The sequence below is a fragment of the Rhinopithecus roxellana genome, chromosome 13 (genome assembly GCF_007565055.1).
Source record: "Rhinopithecus roxellana isolate Shanxi Qingling chromosome 13, ASM756505v1, whole genome shotgun sequence".
Taxonomy (NCBI): domain Eukaryota; kingdom Metazoa; phylum Chordata; class Mammalia; order Primates; family Cercopithecidae; genus Rhinopithecus; species Rhinopithecus roxellana.
The window spans coordinates 113,599,877-113,615,320 of NC_044561.1; the positions used below are offsets into that span (position 1 = coordinate 113,599,877).

General features: G+C 50.9%; 1 protein-coding gene across 2 annotated transcripts in view; it reads left to right on the top strand.

Annotated features, from left to right (window-relative positions):
- PLCG1 (phospholipase C gamma 1) overlaps nt 1-15,444 on the top strand; it is a 39,496-nt gene that overhangs the window by 8,804 nt on the left and 15,248 nt on the right. For both annotated transcript variants that reach the window (XM_010375952.2, XM_010375953.2), the window contains exons 3-5: nt 14,661-14,813; nt 14,925-15,018; nt 15,162-15,209. In XM_010375952.2, the coding sequence (XP_010374254.1) occupies nt 14,661-14,813; nt 14,925-15,018; nt 15,162-15,209 (295 nt within the window). The remainder of the gene's footprint in view (nt 1-14,660; nt 14,814-14,924; nt 15,019-15,161; nt 15,210-15,444) is intronic.

Here is a 15,444-nt window from a genome sequence, read left to right on the forward strand (position 1 = left end):
CCCATGCCCCTACTTGAGCTGCCCGCTGAGCCTACTCTGTTGTGGCCACAGTATCCTGCTGCCGCCCAGAGTTTGAGTTTCTCGCTACTTCTGCCACTCATCACAGCTGCTTCCCAGAGCTTTGCTGGGTGTGCTGGAGTCTCCAGAGAAAGTGGGGAATATGGGTGCCTAGAGACCTCTAGCGGGTGTTTTCAGCCCCTAGAGAGTAGAGAAAGAAGTGTGAGAAGGGGTTCGTCCCCGAATATTCTGTAGTTTTGGGGAAGAAGCAGTGGGGACAATGGAGTTGGTTGCCTTAAGAGAGGCTATGGTCCCAAGAGATGGGACTTGGAGAGTCTCTACTTGCATTCCTGGCTAAGCCCTTAATATTCTCCCACCCCTCCTTGCAAGACTAGTTCCTTTTGAGGTAGTGCTTGGCTAGCTTTTGAGAGGCTGCAGTGGCTGTGTGCCCAGGCTTAAGTCCTAGCTTTCTCCCCACTCTTTACCTCCTAGGAACCGGGCCCATCCTGGGGGAGGCAGGGAGGAGCTCCTTTTTATAGTCCACATGTAGGCTTTGTGTATAGGCCCTGCTGCTTCCTTCCGGCCCTGGCCCTTCCTGGTGTTGGCCGGTGGCCCTGGCTTCAGCAAGACTCAGGATGCAGAGTAAACGGGGCAGGGCGTGCTCCTGCAGAAGACTGGCATCCCTTTTTACTGAGCCCAGACCTGGCACAGAGGAGGCTGGAGTTGGGAAGCAAGAAAAGGAGGTGACCCAGTCCTTGATCCTGAGAACCTTGTGATCTGGACCATGCAGAAAACCACTAATGCCCAGGGCTGGCAGGAGACAGCTGTGCCTAAAGTGCTGTAGGCTGAGCCTGAGGGCCAAGACGGAATCGCCTTTCTCCCTGTAGCAGCCCATTCTACCCCCTGGGGTCCCTACACCTGCCAGCTGGCACACAGGTGTTGGGTAAAGGATCCGTACAAAGGCTGTAAGGGGCCTGGGTGCAAGGCAGCAAGGCTTGGGTATGGTGGAGAGTGGGCGGTCTCACTGATGTTCTGAGCCCTGACAGTGAACAGCTGGCCAGACTGGTGAGGGGTTGGGCCATGGCGAGTTTGGCCATTTGTTTGTGTGTGTTTAGTTCTTCCTTGGCACAGGTGGGGAGTTCACTTTGGGGTTGGCTTCCTGTTTTCTTGGACACCTGGGGATATGGTTGAGTTAAAATGTCCTGAGGGAAATGATTGTTGAGGGCATGGGCCTGGGTTATAGTGTCCTTGGCTTGGCCTTGCCCATGGTAGGAGTCGGGTATTGACCACACTGGGTTCTGGCTGTGTAGGTGTGGGTGTGTGCTGGGAGAATTCCAACCCCACCTTGACTTCAGCCTACGACCCAGAGAGTGTGGGCCTGAGTTCACAGGGTGACTAACCCTAGGAAGGAGTAAAGGAGAGCTCTAATTGGCCATAGGTCCCACAGGTTTCTCAGCTTACTTGGGGGCAGGAGGTGAGCTAAGGAATACAACTCCATTCCCTCAGTTGGGAGGTTGGGCAGCAATGGGGGCAGGGGTGATGGTCCTTCTCTGAGGTGCTGAAGACCCATTTTATGGTCACTCTGTCCTGTCTGATAGTCCACCAGCTGTTTGGAGGCAGCTTCCCTCTTCCTGCCCTAGTCACTTCCTCCCCCTTCAACAGTAATTGAGTATAATGTGCCTGTGTTAGCTTGTTCATCCTAACTAGGACTGTGGCCTTTTCTTGTGAGTTCTTAGCATATCCACCAAGGAGGTTAGAAAAGGTAACATGTCACTTCGTTAAGAATTTTGCTGAGGGCCTTTTGAGGCCAGCAGTGAAACACAGAGCATTCCCTCCAGTGAGAACAGAATGTCTGTTGCCAGACTGATTCCAAGAGGATGGCCTGGTTCTGGCCTGAGAACTGGTCTACACTGGAAGCATGAAGCTCCATACAATCATGTGTGCTAGTAAAGGTTGGGAAAGCAGCTGTCCTAAGCAGGTAAAACCATAGGGTATTCAACTTCAACTTGGGAGAAAGAAATCCAAGGTAGTCTTCTCTCTCAATAGGGGAGATGAGCTCAAAGAACTTAAGCTGGGCTGGGCACGGTAGCCCACACCTGTAATCCCAGCACTTTGGGAGGCTGAGGCAGGTGGATCACGAGGTCAGGAGCTCAAGACCAGCCTGGCCAAGGTGGTGAAACCCCATCTCTACTAAAAATACAAAAATTAGCCAGGCGTGGTAGCTACTCGGGAAGCTGAGGCAGGATAATTGCTTGAACCCAGGAGGCAGAGGTTGTAATGAGCCAAGATCGCGCCACTGCACTCTAGCCTGGGCAACAGAGCAAGACTCTGTCTCTTAAAAAAAAAAAAAAAAAAAAAGAATTTAAGCTGGGCTTTCTGGGCAGGCAGTGAGTGAATGAGATCCCTGGCACCTTGGAGTGAGGTCAGAGACTAGATCACTCACTGGGGCCCTATTTCCCAGGAAGCAAAAAGGGGACAGGAGAGTGGCTTGGCTTGGGCTGGCATGGCCCAAAGGGAGTGCAGCCAGTTGCTTTGGCGGCTGGGTCAAGCAGCTCTAAAACAGGAGAGCCTAATGGATTCTGTTGAATGAAGCAGGATGTCTCAGCAAGCAGGCCTCTGACCTGATGACTTCCAGTCATTATTTAGAACGTCTCTAACCCCACAGATTTACTCTGTTGGAGGCTTAAGGACTAAACCCACATTTACTGTCCAAGAGGTGGCAGTAACACAGAAACCAAAGAGGCAGAAGCCAAGGTTGGGGTGGTGAGACATCATGGGGTTCAGGGAGTGGCAGAGGGGAAGGCCTCTATTCTCCCTCTCCCACTCATCTCCCTACCTCAGCCCCTGTTGCTCTGATGCTTCCTCCACCACTATGAGTCCTAGGCCCCTATTGTTTCCTTGTAGGAGGGAGACCCCAGATTTTTATTTCTTCTCCCAACCCATTCCATTTCCTCTCCCTTGTGAGAGGGCTCTATACAGACAGGGCAGCAGAGAGAGACTTGGAGATATGCTGGGCTGTGGTCAGTAGGGCCTCATTTATCTAGTGAGCAGGAACAGGTTGTATAGCAGTGATGCTTTCATTATATTTTTCTTGAATAAGGTCCCCAAAACCTTATTAAGTTCCTGGTAGGCACGGGGCATTGAAGATGACAGACATGGTGCAGTCTCTCAAGGAGTTTGCACTCTAATAGAGAAGACAATCAGATGGCCTTAAAATACATGTACGGCCACTCCCGTAATGTATACCGTGAAGCAGGAGTGTACCACGCAACCTGGAGTCCTCTCCATCCTCCCCTTCTGTCTGTGCTGGCCCTGCTTGGCCACTTCCAACAAGGATTCTGAGGCATTACAGAGCACATGTCTAGGGTACAGGCAGTCTTGGCTTTGAAGTATTGTTGGCTTTGCCACTCACCAACTGCCACCTTAGGTAAGTTAAATAACCTCTTTGTGCTCAGTTTCCTCACTCGGGAATCGGGGATCCTCATACCTACTTCATAGTGTTACTTGCAAGAATAAAATATAAGGCAGTTTTTATCCTTGTAAGGCAATCTTATCAAGAGCTTTACACAGTGTCTATGCAAAGTAAATATGCAAGAAATGAGTGTTAGGATGCCAGATGCTGCTGTTGCTCATTGTCTCTTCCCACCCATCAGAGGTAGTAACTACTTCATCCTCTACTTCTCAGCTTCTCATAGTATTTGTCTGTGGACTCTGTTTAACTTAAGGTATCTAACATAATACTCATATCTAATTTTTCCTTCCACATTCAAGCTCCTTGAGGTAGTTGTATTCCAAGTACCTAGTTTAATGTCTCTCATGTAGGTGCTCAGAATATATGGTTAATTTTGAATAATAAAGCCAGTAAGACTTGTCAGAGGGCTGGAATGGGGGTTGGTGAAAGAGAAGGAGATGCGAAGGATCAGTCTGAAGTTTGGATTTTGGGTACCTGTTTGAATGGTGATGCTCTTAGCTGACCCAGGGGGTATGGCAGGAGGCCTGAGTTCTGGTGAGAGAAGACAGTGTTTGGTTTTGAGGGGTTGCCTTTGAGGTGTTTCAAGATAAAGAGTGGAGATAGCAAGTAGGCAGCTGAATTGAAGGATCTGAAGCTTAAGAGGAGAGGACTAGGCTAGAGACCTGTTTGTGAATTATCTGTACATAGGAGGTAATTAAGGGTGTGGGCATGGCTGACACTGGAAGAGGAAGAAGGCAGAGCACTGGAAGAGAGTACCTTGGCCTGAACCTTGACCAAAGCCATTGCTAAATGCAGGTAAGCCTGTAGCTCACAAAGAATCATGACAACCACGCAAGGTTGTGCAGGAGAAATCAAGGGCAGAGCTTCAAGGAGAGAGGGTGTGATCACCCGTGTTGATTGCTCTGAGGGATCAGGAAGGAGGATCATAGATAAGTGACCGATGGGTCAGGCACGGTTCTTCATGCCTGTAATCCCAGCTCTTTGGGAGGCCAAGACCGGCGAGTCATTTGAGCCCAGGAGTTCAAAAACAGCCTGGGCAACATGGCAAAACACCATCTCTGCAAAAAATATAATTAGCCTTGTGTCCTGGTTTGCCTGTAGTCCCAGCTATCCAAGAGGCCCAGGTGGGAGGATCATCTGCATCTGGGGAGGTAGAGGCTACAGTGAGCCCTGGTGGTGCCACTGCACTCCAGCCTGGACAACAGAGTGACTTATGGACCAGGCATGGTGGCTTACACCTGTAATCCTTGCACTTTGGGAGGCCGAGACGAGAGGATCACTTGAGGCCAGGAGTTTGAGGCAAGCTTGAGGAACATAGCGAGACCCTACGTCTATAAAATATAAAGAAAAAATTTAAAAGTGACTTATACCCAGTGCTCTGGTTCTCCAAGTAGCCTGAGTATACTATGTGGGGGAGCAATTTGTGAGGGACTTTTTTGGTCCTGGGCATTCCTGAGACATGGCCCTGGTGGGTCCCCAGTCTCTCTCCTATAGCCAGGAGCCTGGCATACACAGGCCGTCTAGAAAGAACTTAGGCAGCATCAGTCTGCAAGGGAGGCAGAGTTTGGAGCACACTAAACTACTGACCCAGAAGGCTGTGCCTGGAGAATCTTCTGGGCTTGTGCAGAAAAGTTGGGGAAAGCCACTTTTCCCTACTGTGGCAGTCAAGGTTGGTATAGGCCATCTTCCCTCCCTTCTCATCCATGATACTCTGAATGCCCTGTTTGTGAAACGTAGTGGACTCCTGCACCGCTGTCTTATTTTCCATGAACCCCTCTGCCCAATGTGTGCTTGTCAGCCCTCCAGACTTACCTTTTACAGAGCACTCCAAGACTTTGCTACACACACACTCGGCTCCACAGACACGTCCCTGTTGTTCTACTTTTTGCATTACCTCATAGTTATCTGCTTCCCCATCTGTTTCCTCCATCAGGCAGGGGTTTTCTCAAAGGCAGGAACTCAAATGCCTTATTGATCTCTGTTTCCCTAGGACCCAGCCCAGGGACTGACATGAAGTAGATAGATGCCTGATAAATATTTGATCAGATGATGGAATGACTGAATAAGCCAAATAGATCACTGTTGAGTGCTCTTCCAGCTTTGATTTAGCTGGGTGGGACCTCCTTTCCCTTCCTTCCTTTAGATTCTGTTAATACCTCTGAAATAGGTAAAATTAATTTAGAGTCCTAGGGAAGAGGGCTGCCTGCCTGGATGGTACAAAGGCTGGCTATGGCTGCTCTGTGTGTCTCTGTATACCTAGTGTCGGAGATAGCAGCTGCTGTGGGGACACTGCAGAGTGTCCCAGTTCTGCCATGACTCACCATATGACCATGACAAGACCCTTTGGACCCTCTGTTTCCTCATTGTTTCAAAGAGATTTGTCTAGAATCTAGACGAAGCTTGTCCAACTCGCTGCCCATGGGTCTGGTTTGAAGGCAACTGCCGCACAGGAGTGGGAAGGACAGTAAGCCCCACCCACCATCACCTTCCTTCCCTTTGCCATATAACCCTGTGACCCCGGAAGTCCCTGAACCCAGATCCTTGTTTGTAAATTGGAAATGGATAGCTACCCACCCCTCCACTTTGGCCTTCCTTTGGTGGCAGCCAGATGTGCTCAGGGAAACCTCAGATTTGTGAGTATGTTTCTACTGAGAGGCAGAAGGAGGAATATTATAATCTCAGGAAGAGAGAGGAATGAGAGGGAGAGGAGAACTCTCACTCTTTCCACAGGCTTGGGCATACACAGCCAGCTTGGGAATTGCTGACCATCCTGTGGCCTGGCTACTACTGCATCAGGCTTTCTTCCCACCTGTGTCCAGGTTCTATCTTTGTCTCTTCTTTGGCTACCTCCATCCTTTTCCTTCAGAGCTGCAAAAACCTTGCCAAAGCCGTATAGTCCTGATGGGTGCAGAGCCCCTGTGCCTCTGGCTCCCTGTGAAGGGGGACCTGTAGTGCAGTGTCTGCCCTACCCCACAGGGAGTTGTATAGGAACTTGAGGAGGGGTGACTGAGGTAGGGGGCCAGAAGTGGCCCAGATGATAGTCACTTCTGCTGGAACTTTTCTTTGTCCATCTTGCAGCATCCTCTGGTGGAGAAGGCTTAGCTCCATTAATGCTCTCCTAGGTCTGGGCTGTGTATTTTCTTTGGTACGGGAGTGGGGAACTGGGAGGGGCTCATCTGTTTGCCACATGCTACATGTGGAGAGGGTGATTGGTGAGAGGTCATTTTGGAGAAGATCTACACACCTCTTCTGACCCCTGGGACTGCTCTCCTAAATCTCCTGGTGGTCTTGGCTTAGGGCCCAGCAGGGCGTGAGTGCTCAGCATCCTGCTGCTTTTACTGTTCTGTTTTTCCCAAAGCTCTGTTGGCTTCCCATGGTTCCCACTGGCTATAGGAATCTTTGTGTAGGGACCTCCCAGTGTTTCCAGACTGTATGCCACCCAGGGGTCACATTGCCCTCAACTGTGCCTGCTCCTTCTTTTTCTGTTCTCATTGTTACCTCACTGACCACTGCATTTTCAGTATTTGTTGTAGCCCCACAGCCTCTGTGGCCCACTGTGCCACCTCTTCCAGGAAGTCATCCTTGATACCATCTTTCTGGTACCATGTTTGAGCATCTGTGGCCTTTGCTGCCTGTTAGATAATTAGCTCTGGAATCTAACTCCCATGTGTTTACTCCTGCTCTTAAGTACTCTAAACATTTTGAGGCCTCTCTAGGCCCTGGGTTTGTGTTGGACTGGTAGGGAATGGAGAGAAGAGTCAAATGTGGTTTCTTCCTTGGAGAAGCTCATAGGCCAGTGGCCTAAGACACCAGGGAAGCACCAGTAGGTGTGACAAGTGGTGACACACAAGGGAGGAGGGGGCACCTAGTGTGCCTCTGGCCTGGGCCTGGTGGGGGCTTAAGTGAGGAGGTGGGAGTGGCTTGTGCACAGACTGAGGCAGGAGGGAGTATAGGGAGACGTGGGCTGGGGTCTATGTTGTGTTAATTGAACTTGGACCCTTTTGAGGAGGGCTGGGCTTTTGCTGCCTTCCTCCAGTGCTCTCTGCAGAGTGGGGCACACAGGCCTTGAGGGGTTCTGGGGTCCACAGCCCACAGGTAGGGGCAATAAAAACCCCCAGAAGGGAAGGAACCTGTCCAGGAAATCTTCTCTTACCTCTTTCAAGCTCCTTAGATTTTAAAGAGACCTTTCATACTTACTATGAGTTGCAGTTTTTTTAAGTTATAAAATTTCTTTACTCCACGCTTGTTTAAATGGATAATTTTTGCTACCATTTACATCAATTAGCTTACACACTTCGCGTTTTGTGTTTTTGCTTTGTGTTTTTAGAGAAAGGGTCTTCGTTGGCCAGGCTGGAGTATAGTACTGTGGTCATAGCTCATAGAGCTTCCTACTCTTCTGCAGCCTCAAACTCTTGGGCTCAAGTGGTCTTTCCCACCACCTCCCAAGTAGCTGGGAGTACAGGCATGTGCTACCATGTCTAGCTAAGTTTTTTTAATTTTTATTTTTTGCAGAGGTGGGGTCTTCCTCTGTTATCCAGACTGGTCTTGAACTCCTGGCCTCAAGCAGTCCTCTTGCGTCAGCCTTCTAAAGTGAGCGTATGCACTTTATAAAGGGTAAACCCTCTCTTAAATATTTCAGACAGGGCATGGTGGCTCATGCTTCTAATCCCAGCACTTTGGGAGGCCAAGGCAGGTGAATCACTGAAGTTCAGGAGTTTGAGAGCAGCTGGCCAACATGGTGCTCTACTAAAAATACAAAAATCAGCTGGGCAAGGTGGCGTGCTCCTGTAATCCAAGCTACTTGGGAGGCTGAGGTACAAGAATTACTTGAACCCTGTAGGCGGAAGTTGCAGTGAGCCGAGATTGCACCACTGCACTCCAGCCTGGGCAACAGGGCGAGACACCCAGACCCAGAGAAATATTTCAGTGAAAGCTTGTTTCATGTTCAGAAATTTGGGGTACTTTTTGTTACGGTTTTCTTGGCCATATCTTCATCAATTGGTGGGTTTAGTTTTCAGTATGTCCTCCTGTCCCTTTCTGATTAAATCACTTTTGTATCTCTAACCTCGTTGGCATCTCACTGTAGTCCAATGAAGGAGGTGCCAGGAGTGGTGATTCTGTTTTGCAAATGAAGAAAATGAGGCTCAGAGAGATGGGTCCAGGCCTCCTGCCCACCTTGCCAGTGCTTTTGCTCATAATACCTCTCTACACCCTTTTTGCCTGATGAGTGGTTAACAAGCTTATAAATTTGGGGAACCTCTGTGGGGCTATTTGAAAGTGGATTTTTTGAGCACAGGGGACACTAGGACACAGGTTCCAACAAGAAGATTAGGTCTAATTTAGGGTCTTGGATTTGATGGTTGGGCTCCGTCTCCCCCTTCTAGGGTCTGCCATGTGCCTTTCCCCTAGGGCAGGATTGGCTGGCTCTCACTGGCTGCGCTCTGAGGAGCCCTGCCTTTGCTCTTCTCTTTCTCTTCCCTAGGGTTTCCACTGTCCTTGAACTCTGTCTGGGCAACAGGAATACTGCCCTTATGCACATCCCTGTGGTGGCCAGACAGGGTGGTTATCCCACTTTACTGGACAGGAGGGGAGCTGGTGACAGGCCTGCAACTTGGCCTGATGTCTCAGGGGAGTTGGGGTGGGAGTCAAAGACAGGAAGCAGCCTTACCTTCAGAAGAGCCAGGCGCACAGATGGGTCCTCTGTGGTTATTGTCTTCTCCCTTCCCCAGGTTCCAGACTGGCTGCCCACCATATAGCTTGTCCCTTTGACAGCACCCTGTCTCCCCAGTCAGTGGATTGGGTGCTGTCCCAGGATGGGGGTTTACTCTCCTGCAGAGGCAGGTTCTCAGCTGGCCCTGAGGGTTGTATAGCTTCACAGCTCCCAGAGTGCTTGGGCATAGGGTGGCTCAGGTGAGGAAACAGGCTCCTTTTAAAGGGAAAGCAACTGCCATTACTGGCATGTCCAAAAGGTGGATGCTCTCCAGGACTGCATGGCCCAGAAGCTCCGCTCTGAGTAACTGCTGGTCTCTAATATCTGTGGTATTAGGCCAGGAGTCTGTCCCTGGGCTGAGAAGGGAGGGGAGAAGAGGGAAGAGATGGAAAAGGAACATTGACTTTCCCAGTCTCCCTGGCCTCATAGCTTTTATTTTACAAATTCAGTCTTGTGGCATTTTGCCTCAATGCTTAGAGCTGGCCCCAGGTGCCAGGCAGCAGGCACATTTCCTTCTGCCCAGAAAACAAAACACAAATGAATTTGAGGTTGGGCGTGGTAGGGCAGGCCAAGGCTGACCTTCCTATGTGGGTATCTGTGAGGTAGTGTGCCTACAAGTAAGGGTCTGTTGTGTGTCTACTCCCATGAAATCCTTCATCTTATGATGAAACAGAGAGGACTGCAGACTTGCCAAGGCCTCGCTATATGCTTGGAGCCAGGATTTGAAACTTGATCTTTGGGGGTGCACATGCCTCAGACTATTGGTGAGTGTGCAGGTGGGGCACTGCAGGCTCAGGAAGCAGCATGTCTGCATATGCTTATCTGTACACAAGTCCATAAGAGTCCCCCTTCTCCCCATACATTGCCCCCATCCCTGCCAGACTTCTTTTTTTTTTTTGGAGACGGAGTCTCGCTCTGTCGCCCAGGCTGGAGTGCAGTGGCCGGATCTCAGATCATCGCAAGCTCCGCCTCCCAGGTTTATGCCATTCTCCTGCCTCAGCCTCCCAAGTAGTTGGGACTACAGGCGCCCGCCACCTCGCCCGGCTAGTTTTTTGTATTTTTTAGTAGAGACGGGGTTTCACCATGTTAGCCAGGATGGTCTCGATCTCCTGACCTCGTGATCCACCCGTCTCGGCCTCCCAAAGTGCTGGGATTACGGGCTTGAGCCACCGCGCCCGGCCCAGACTTCTTTTTGAGCTGGGGAAATAGCTGCTTGTATTCTTCTCTTCATGGACCAGCTTTATTTCACCTAAGTTTGGGTTTGCACCTAGTGGGGCCCTGGCAAGTGGCCTTATTTGTCTCTACTATTGTCAGCTTTTGTAGGCTCCATGTCAATGGCACTAGGCACACAGACAGGTGGGCTGTCTCCAGACTTCTCTATTACCAGCACTTCCCAGCATGGCCCCCACAGCAACCATGTGAGGGAAGAGGAATTTCCAGTTTCCTGATGGGGAAACTGAGGACGAAAGAGTGAGGGACTGCCAGGGTCTCATAGCTAGAGCTTAAGAGCTGTGTGGTTCTCCTCACTAAGCTGGGAAGGGGATGGTCAGGGAAGGCTTATTCAAAGAGCAGGAGAAGGCAGATCTTCACCAGGGCAGGGAACAGAGCAAGGCTCCCAGAATTCCGCCTCGGGCACTGGGAAGCCTGGCTTGTGAGAAGGTTCTCAGTCCTCTGAGCTGACATGTGATATACAGGCCAGGCACAGGTGTGTGTGGTCCGTCACTACTTCAGAGCCCCTCAAGAAAGACAGTCTGTTTCTTCATGAGAGTTTGTAGGCAATTAAATATAAGGGACTAAATCCCCCTCACTGCTCCAAGCAGCTTATCTTGTCACTGTCTACCATAGCTGCTTTTGAAATGGTAATGCCCAGGCAGCATTCATTGTGGGCTTGGGGACATGGTGCCATTCCTGAAGCCTGGGCAGCTGTCGCTATGGGCCTGGGGACCTGGTGCTGGGCAAAGTGAATATGCTGCAGCCCTGATGGGCTGGGCCCTCTTGGGTCAAGGTGAGCCTGGGCACTAGGCCTTTGTCGTCATGCTACACATCAGGCCTCTGGGCTGCTACTTGGGGGATCCTGCCCTTGTTCTCAAAGAGTTCCTCCTTCTCACTGCCCCATCTTCTTCATAGTGAGGGCCTCTTAGTACCCCTGGCTTTTCTTTTCCCCCAGAGTTCCCCTGAATGTTGTTCTCTCATGGTTCTGAGTTGGAGAGGAGTGCTAGGTCATGGATTTCTGGATATAAGGTGTGACTCTCCTACTCCCCTAAGTAGTACTCCCCTTCTCAAGCTCCCAAGTTCTGGGAAGGTCTCTTTTCCTGCCCTCCTGACTAATGGCAGGGAGGTCTAACCCAGACTGTGCCAGACTGGATCAGTCTCTCTCTCACCTGCAACCAGGGCAGAGGCCATTCCTCTCTGGGGAGTCTCGTGAATTCCTGGGGACCAGCCCTGGCTCTCTCAGGAAAGAAGATGCTGCCATATTTGTTCTGGGAGGCAGGAGGATGAGGGGTGAGGTTGGGAGGTAGCACAGGATGTGGCTTTCAAGAACCTAGTAGAGCATCTCACTGTGCTGCCAGGACCAGGCTGGTGCCTCCTTATGGAAGATAGTACAAGGGACCAGGTGTGGCCAACAGGAACTTGGGAGCGTTGGATGCCTGACCTGGAGCTGCACTGTGCCCACCTGGTCCCTATCTCAGGCACCTGTTCTGCCTTCAACTGATCTCAATGGAAATATGCGCAGGAGTACAGGCCTGTTGACTCTGTGTGTGTGTGTGTGTGTGTGTGTGTGTGTGTGTGTGTGTGTGTACAGTCACACTCACCTTTGCAAGAAGGTGTGGGAGGGGGATGACAGCAGCTCCACACCGGAAAGAGCAGACTGGTTTCTGTTTCAAAAGACAGAGTTTGTGGTTGTTCTGCAGTTTCTGATCTAGCCATTTCCCCTGATGGAAGCTCCTCCTTCTGTCCTTGGAAGCCCTGTGTTCTCGGTTAGGTCTTTTATGGCCCAGTTCTCCCTGCCTCTATTTCTACCTGAGTATAACTATTCTTTTTTTTTTTTACTATCCCTATTTGATTTTCCCTCCCTCTGCCCGTGTACCTGCTTTTTTCATTTCTTCTTTCAGTCATTAAGCAAGCCCTGGAGGGGTCCTGCCTGGCCTTAAGTGTATGAGCAATGTATGTACATGTTTGTATACAAGAGGCGTCAAGTGTATGAGTACCACAGGAAGAAACTTCTCAGTTGGGCCCTTGGTGAAAGAGAAGGGAGCCTGGGAGGTGGACATTTCCAGACTAGGAATCAAGATGAAATAGGGATAGGAAGCAACAGCTATTCTTGCCCTAGGTATGGCTTAGTGCGGATGGAGCAGAGAGGGTGAGAGGGCAAAAGCTGGGGAGGTAAATTCCTGAGCCCTGTCACAAAGAGCCCTCAAGGCCATAGAAGGTGTTTGTTCTCCTTAGACTGGCAATGGGCAGCCTCGGGAGGGGCTTAAATGAGGTCTAAGGGGGTCAGAATAATGTTTTATGAAGAGCCAGAAGACTGGGGAAGGATGGCTGATTGGTGAGAACTGGGGGCAGGGAAAACAGCAGGAAAGGCAGGACTCTCAGCTGGAGGACAGGCTGGAGGGGTTTGCTGAGGGGACAGGTGGTTCCAGGTAGAACCAGGAATGTGTCAGGGATCTAGGGTTAGGGCCAGAAGCAATGCCCACTGTTCCTGGTGGGATAGATGTGGAGTTCTGTGGCAGTTGCTAGAGGGACAGGACAAGAAGAGAGCATCTGGGGGAGTTGGGCTGTTAGGACATTCCAGCTAGGTTGGTGTGCAGTTTGGGCTGGAAGGGCTCATGGGGTGGGGGCTGGCCAGACAAATGCTGGCACTGCATCTGGCTCCAAAGTTACCAGGCCAGTCTGGGTTTAGAGCATTTAAAGAGGCTTCAGAGCTTAGGGAATACTCAAAGAAAGTCATCGCTGTTGGCTAAGCCAAGCTTTTTTCCTTTGACCTAATCTACCTTAAATTGGTGACTTCTGGGCTGGAATGTCTGCCCTCCAGCCAGCGGGCAGCCCCTCCCTGTGCTGGAGAGTGTGTCAGAGCCTGTGTACCTTTGCTGAGGGAACAGAGGAGTCCATTGGATGGGCTTCCTCCATATCCCATGTACAGTGCTGAGTGTTTCTAGCTGTTATAATTTTTGATCTTACCAACATCTTTCTGATGCTATTGTATGCTACTCTCTTATGCTACTCTCTTCACAAGTGTAGCAGTGAGGTCAGAGCAGCTGTCACTTTATTGAGATCACATAGATGTGAGGTGGAGCTAGGATTTTAGTTCAGCCAGTCTCGCCCAGAGCTTGTGCATGTTTTTTCTACCACCCTGCCTTCTAGAGAAACTCAGTCAAACCCTTTGTTTACAGGTGGTAAAACTGAGACTGTGAGAAGTTAAATGAGTTAACTTGTCATTGTCTCAAGTTTTAGTGGCTGAGGCAGGTCATCAGCTATTCAAGCCCCTGTACCTCTCTGACTATGCCCTGTGAAGGCCAAGGGAGCATGCAAGGGCCTTGGATAGCTAAGATAAGGAAATGGTCCCAGGCAAAACGGTGGTCTCAGTCCAGGATGACTGCTGCTCTTGGACAGCCGATGCCTTGGTCAGGGGATGGGGTGGGGATTAGGCCCTTTGCTGAGACTTGTGTGGGGATGTCTTAAGCAATTAGGCATTTCAGGGATGCACCAGTCCTCTGGGCCTGAGCCTACTTCCCAGGGATCCCGAGGCCCATCTTGACTTACCCAGCCCTGCCTCTGGGACTTTATGATTTGATTGGTGTGTACCTCATCTCAGGAAGTGGTCCTCATGAAATAGGGCCTTGGGTCCCTATTTCTCCTTCTGGAGTCCAGCTCTTTCGCAGGTCAAAATGTCTCAGTGAGGGAACAAAGATAGGGAAGGGACACCCCACAGAACTGCCTTTGCCCCATATAGGCCTCTCTGACGTCTCAGCCCTTACTTAGCAAAGGCCTATCCCTAGACTCAACCCAGCCCTCTTACTACTCAGAGTGACTGAGTGGTCTTGGCTCTGCCTCTGGGGTTCTTCCCTGAAAGACAGCATAAGAATGAGGAAACCGGCCGGGTGCGGTGGCTCAAGCCTGTAATCCCAGTACTTTGGGAGGCTGAGATAGGCGGATCACGAGGTCAGGAGATCGAGACCATCCTGGCTAATACGGTGAAACCCCATCTATACTAAAAAGTACAAAAAACTAGCTGGGCGAGGTGGCAGGCACCTGTAGTCCCACCTACTCAGGAGGCTGAGGCATGAGAATGGCGTAAACCCGGGAGGCAGAGCTTGCAGTGAGCTGAGATCCGGCGGCCACTGCACCCCAGCCTGGGTGACAGAGCGAGACTCTGTCTCAGAAAAAAAAAAAAAAAAAAGAATGAGGAAACTAGGCTGCCCTCCTTTCGGTATTGACTCTGGGAGAGCCCAGCTTGATCTTGGCCTCTTTGCTACCTCCTAGTTGATATTCGTGAAATCAAGGAGATCCGCCCAGGGAAGACCTCACGGGACTTTGATCGCTATCAAGAGGACCCCGCTTTCCGGCCGGACCAGTCACACTGCTTTGTCATTCTCTATGGAATGGAATTCCGCCTGAAGACGCTGAGCCTGCAAGGTGGGAGTCAAGGGGGTGGAGAAGGTAGGGGATAGTTAGGGGAATGCCCGCTCATTCCTGCCCAGTGGGAGGTATGTGCCCTCGGTGCAGCTGTTGATACCTTGCTCACAGCCACATCTGAGGATGAAGTGAACATGTGGATCAAGGGCTTAACTTGGCTGATGGAGGATACTTTGCAGGCACCCACACCCCTGCAGATTGAGAGGTAAGAACCACTCCTGAAGGGGTTAGGGCTGGGAGCATTAGGGACCAGGGGGACAGGAACAGCAGTCCCTTTGTGTGCCCAGGCATCTCCCGGGCCTGGCCGTAGATGGAGAAGTGGCCCTCACCTCAGGCTTCTTTCTCCAGGTGGCTCCGGAAGCAGTTTTACTCAGTGGATCGGAATCGTGAGGATCGGTAAGTACTGAGCCGTGGCTCTAGCCCAGCAGGGTGGGGATGGGCATCCAGAACCTTAGCCAGCCCTCTAATTAGCTGCCTGGAGAGCCAGAGGACCCAGGGGACCTTAAGCGGGGCCAGGGTGGTGGGCAGAAGGTTCTGCCACATGTAGCTTTCTGCACAAAGTCCTCTGGTGGCCTTGGTGTGAGCTAGTGAGAGGAGCCAGCCACATGCTGTATGCCCTGCCGCTGTGAGC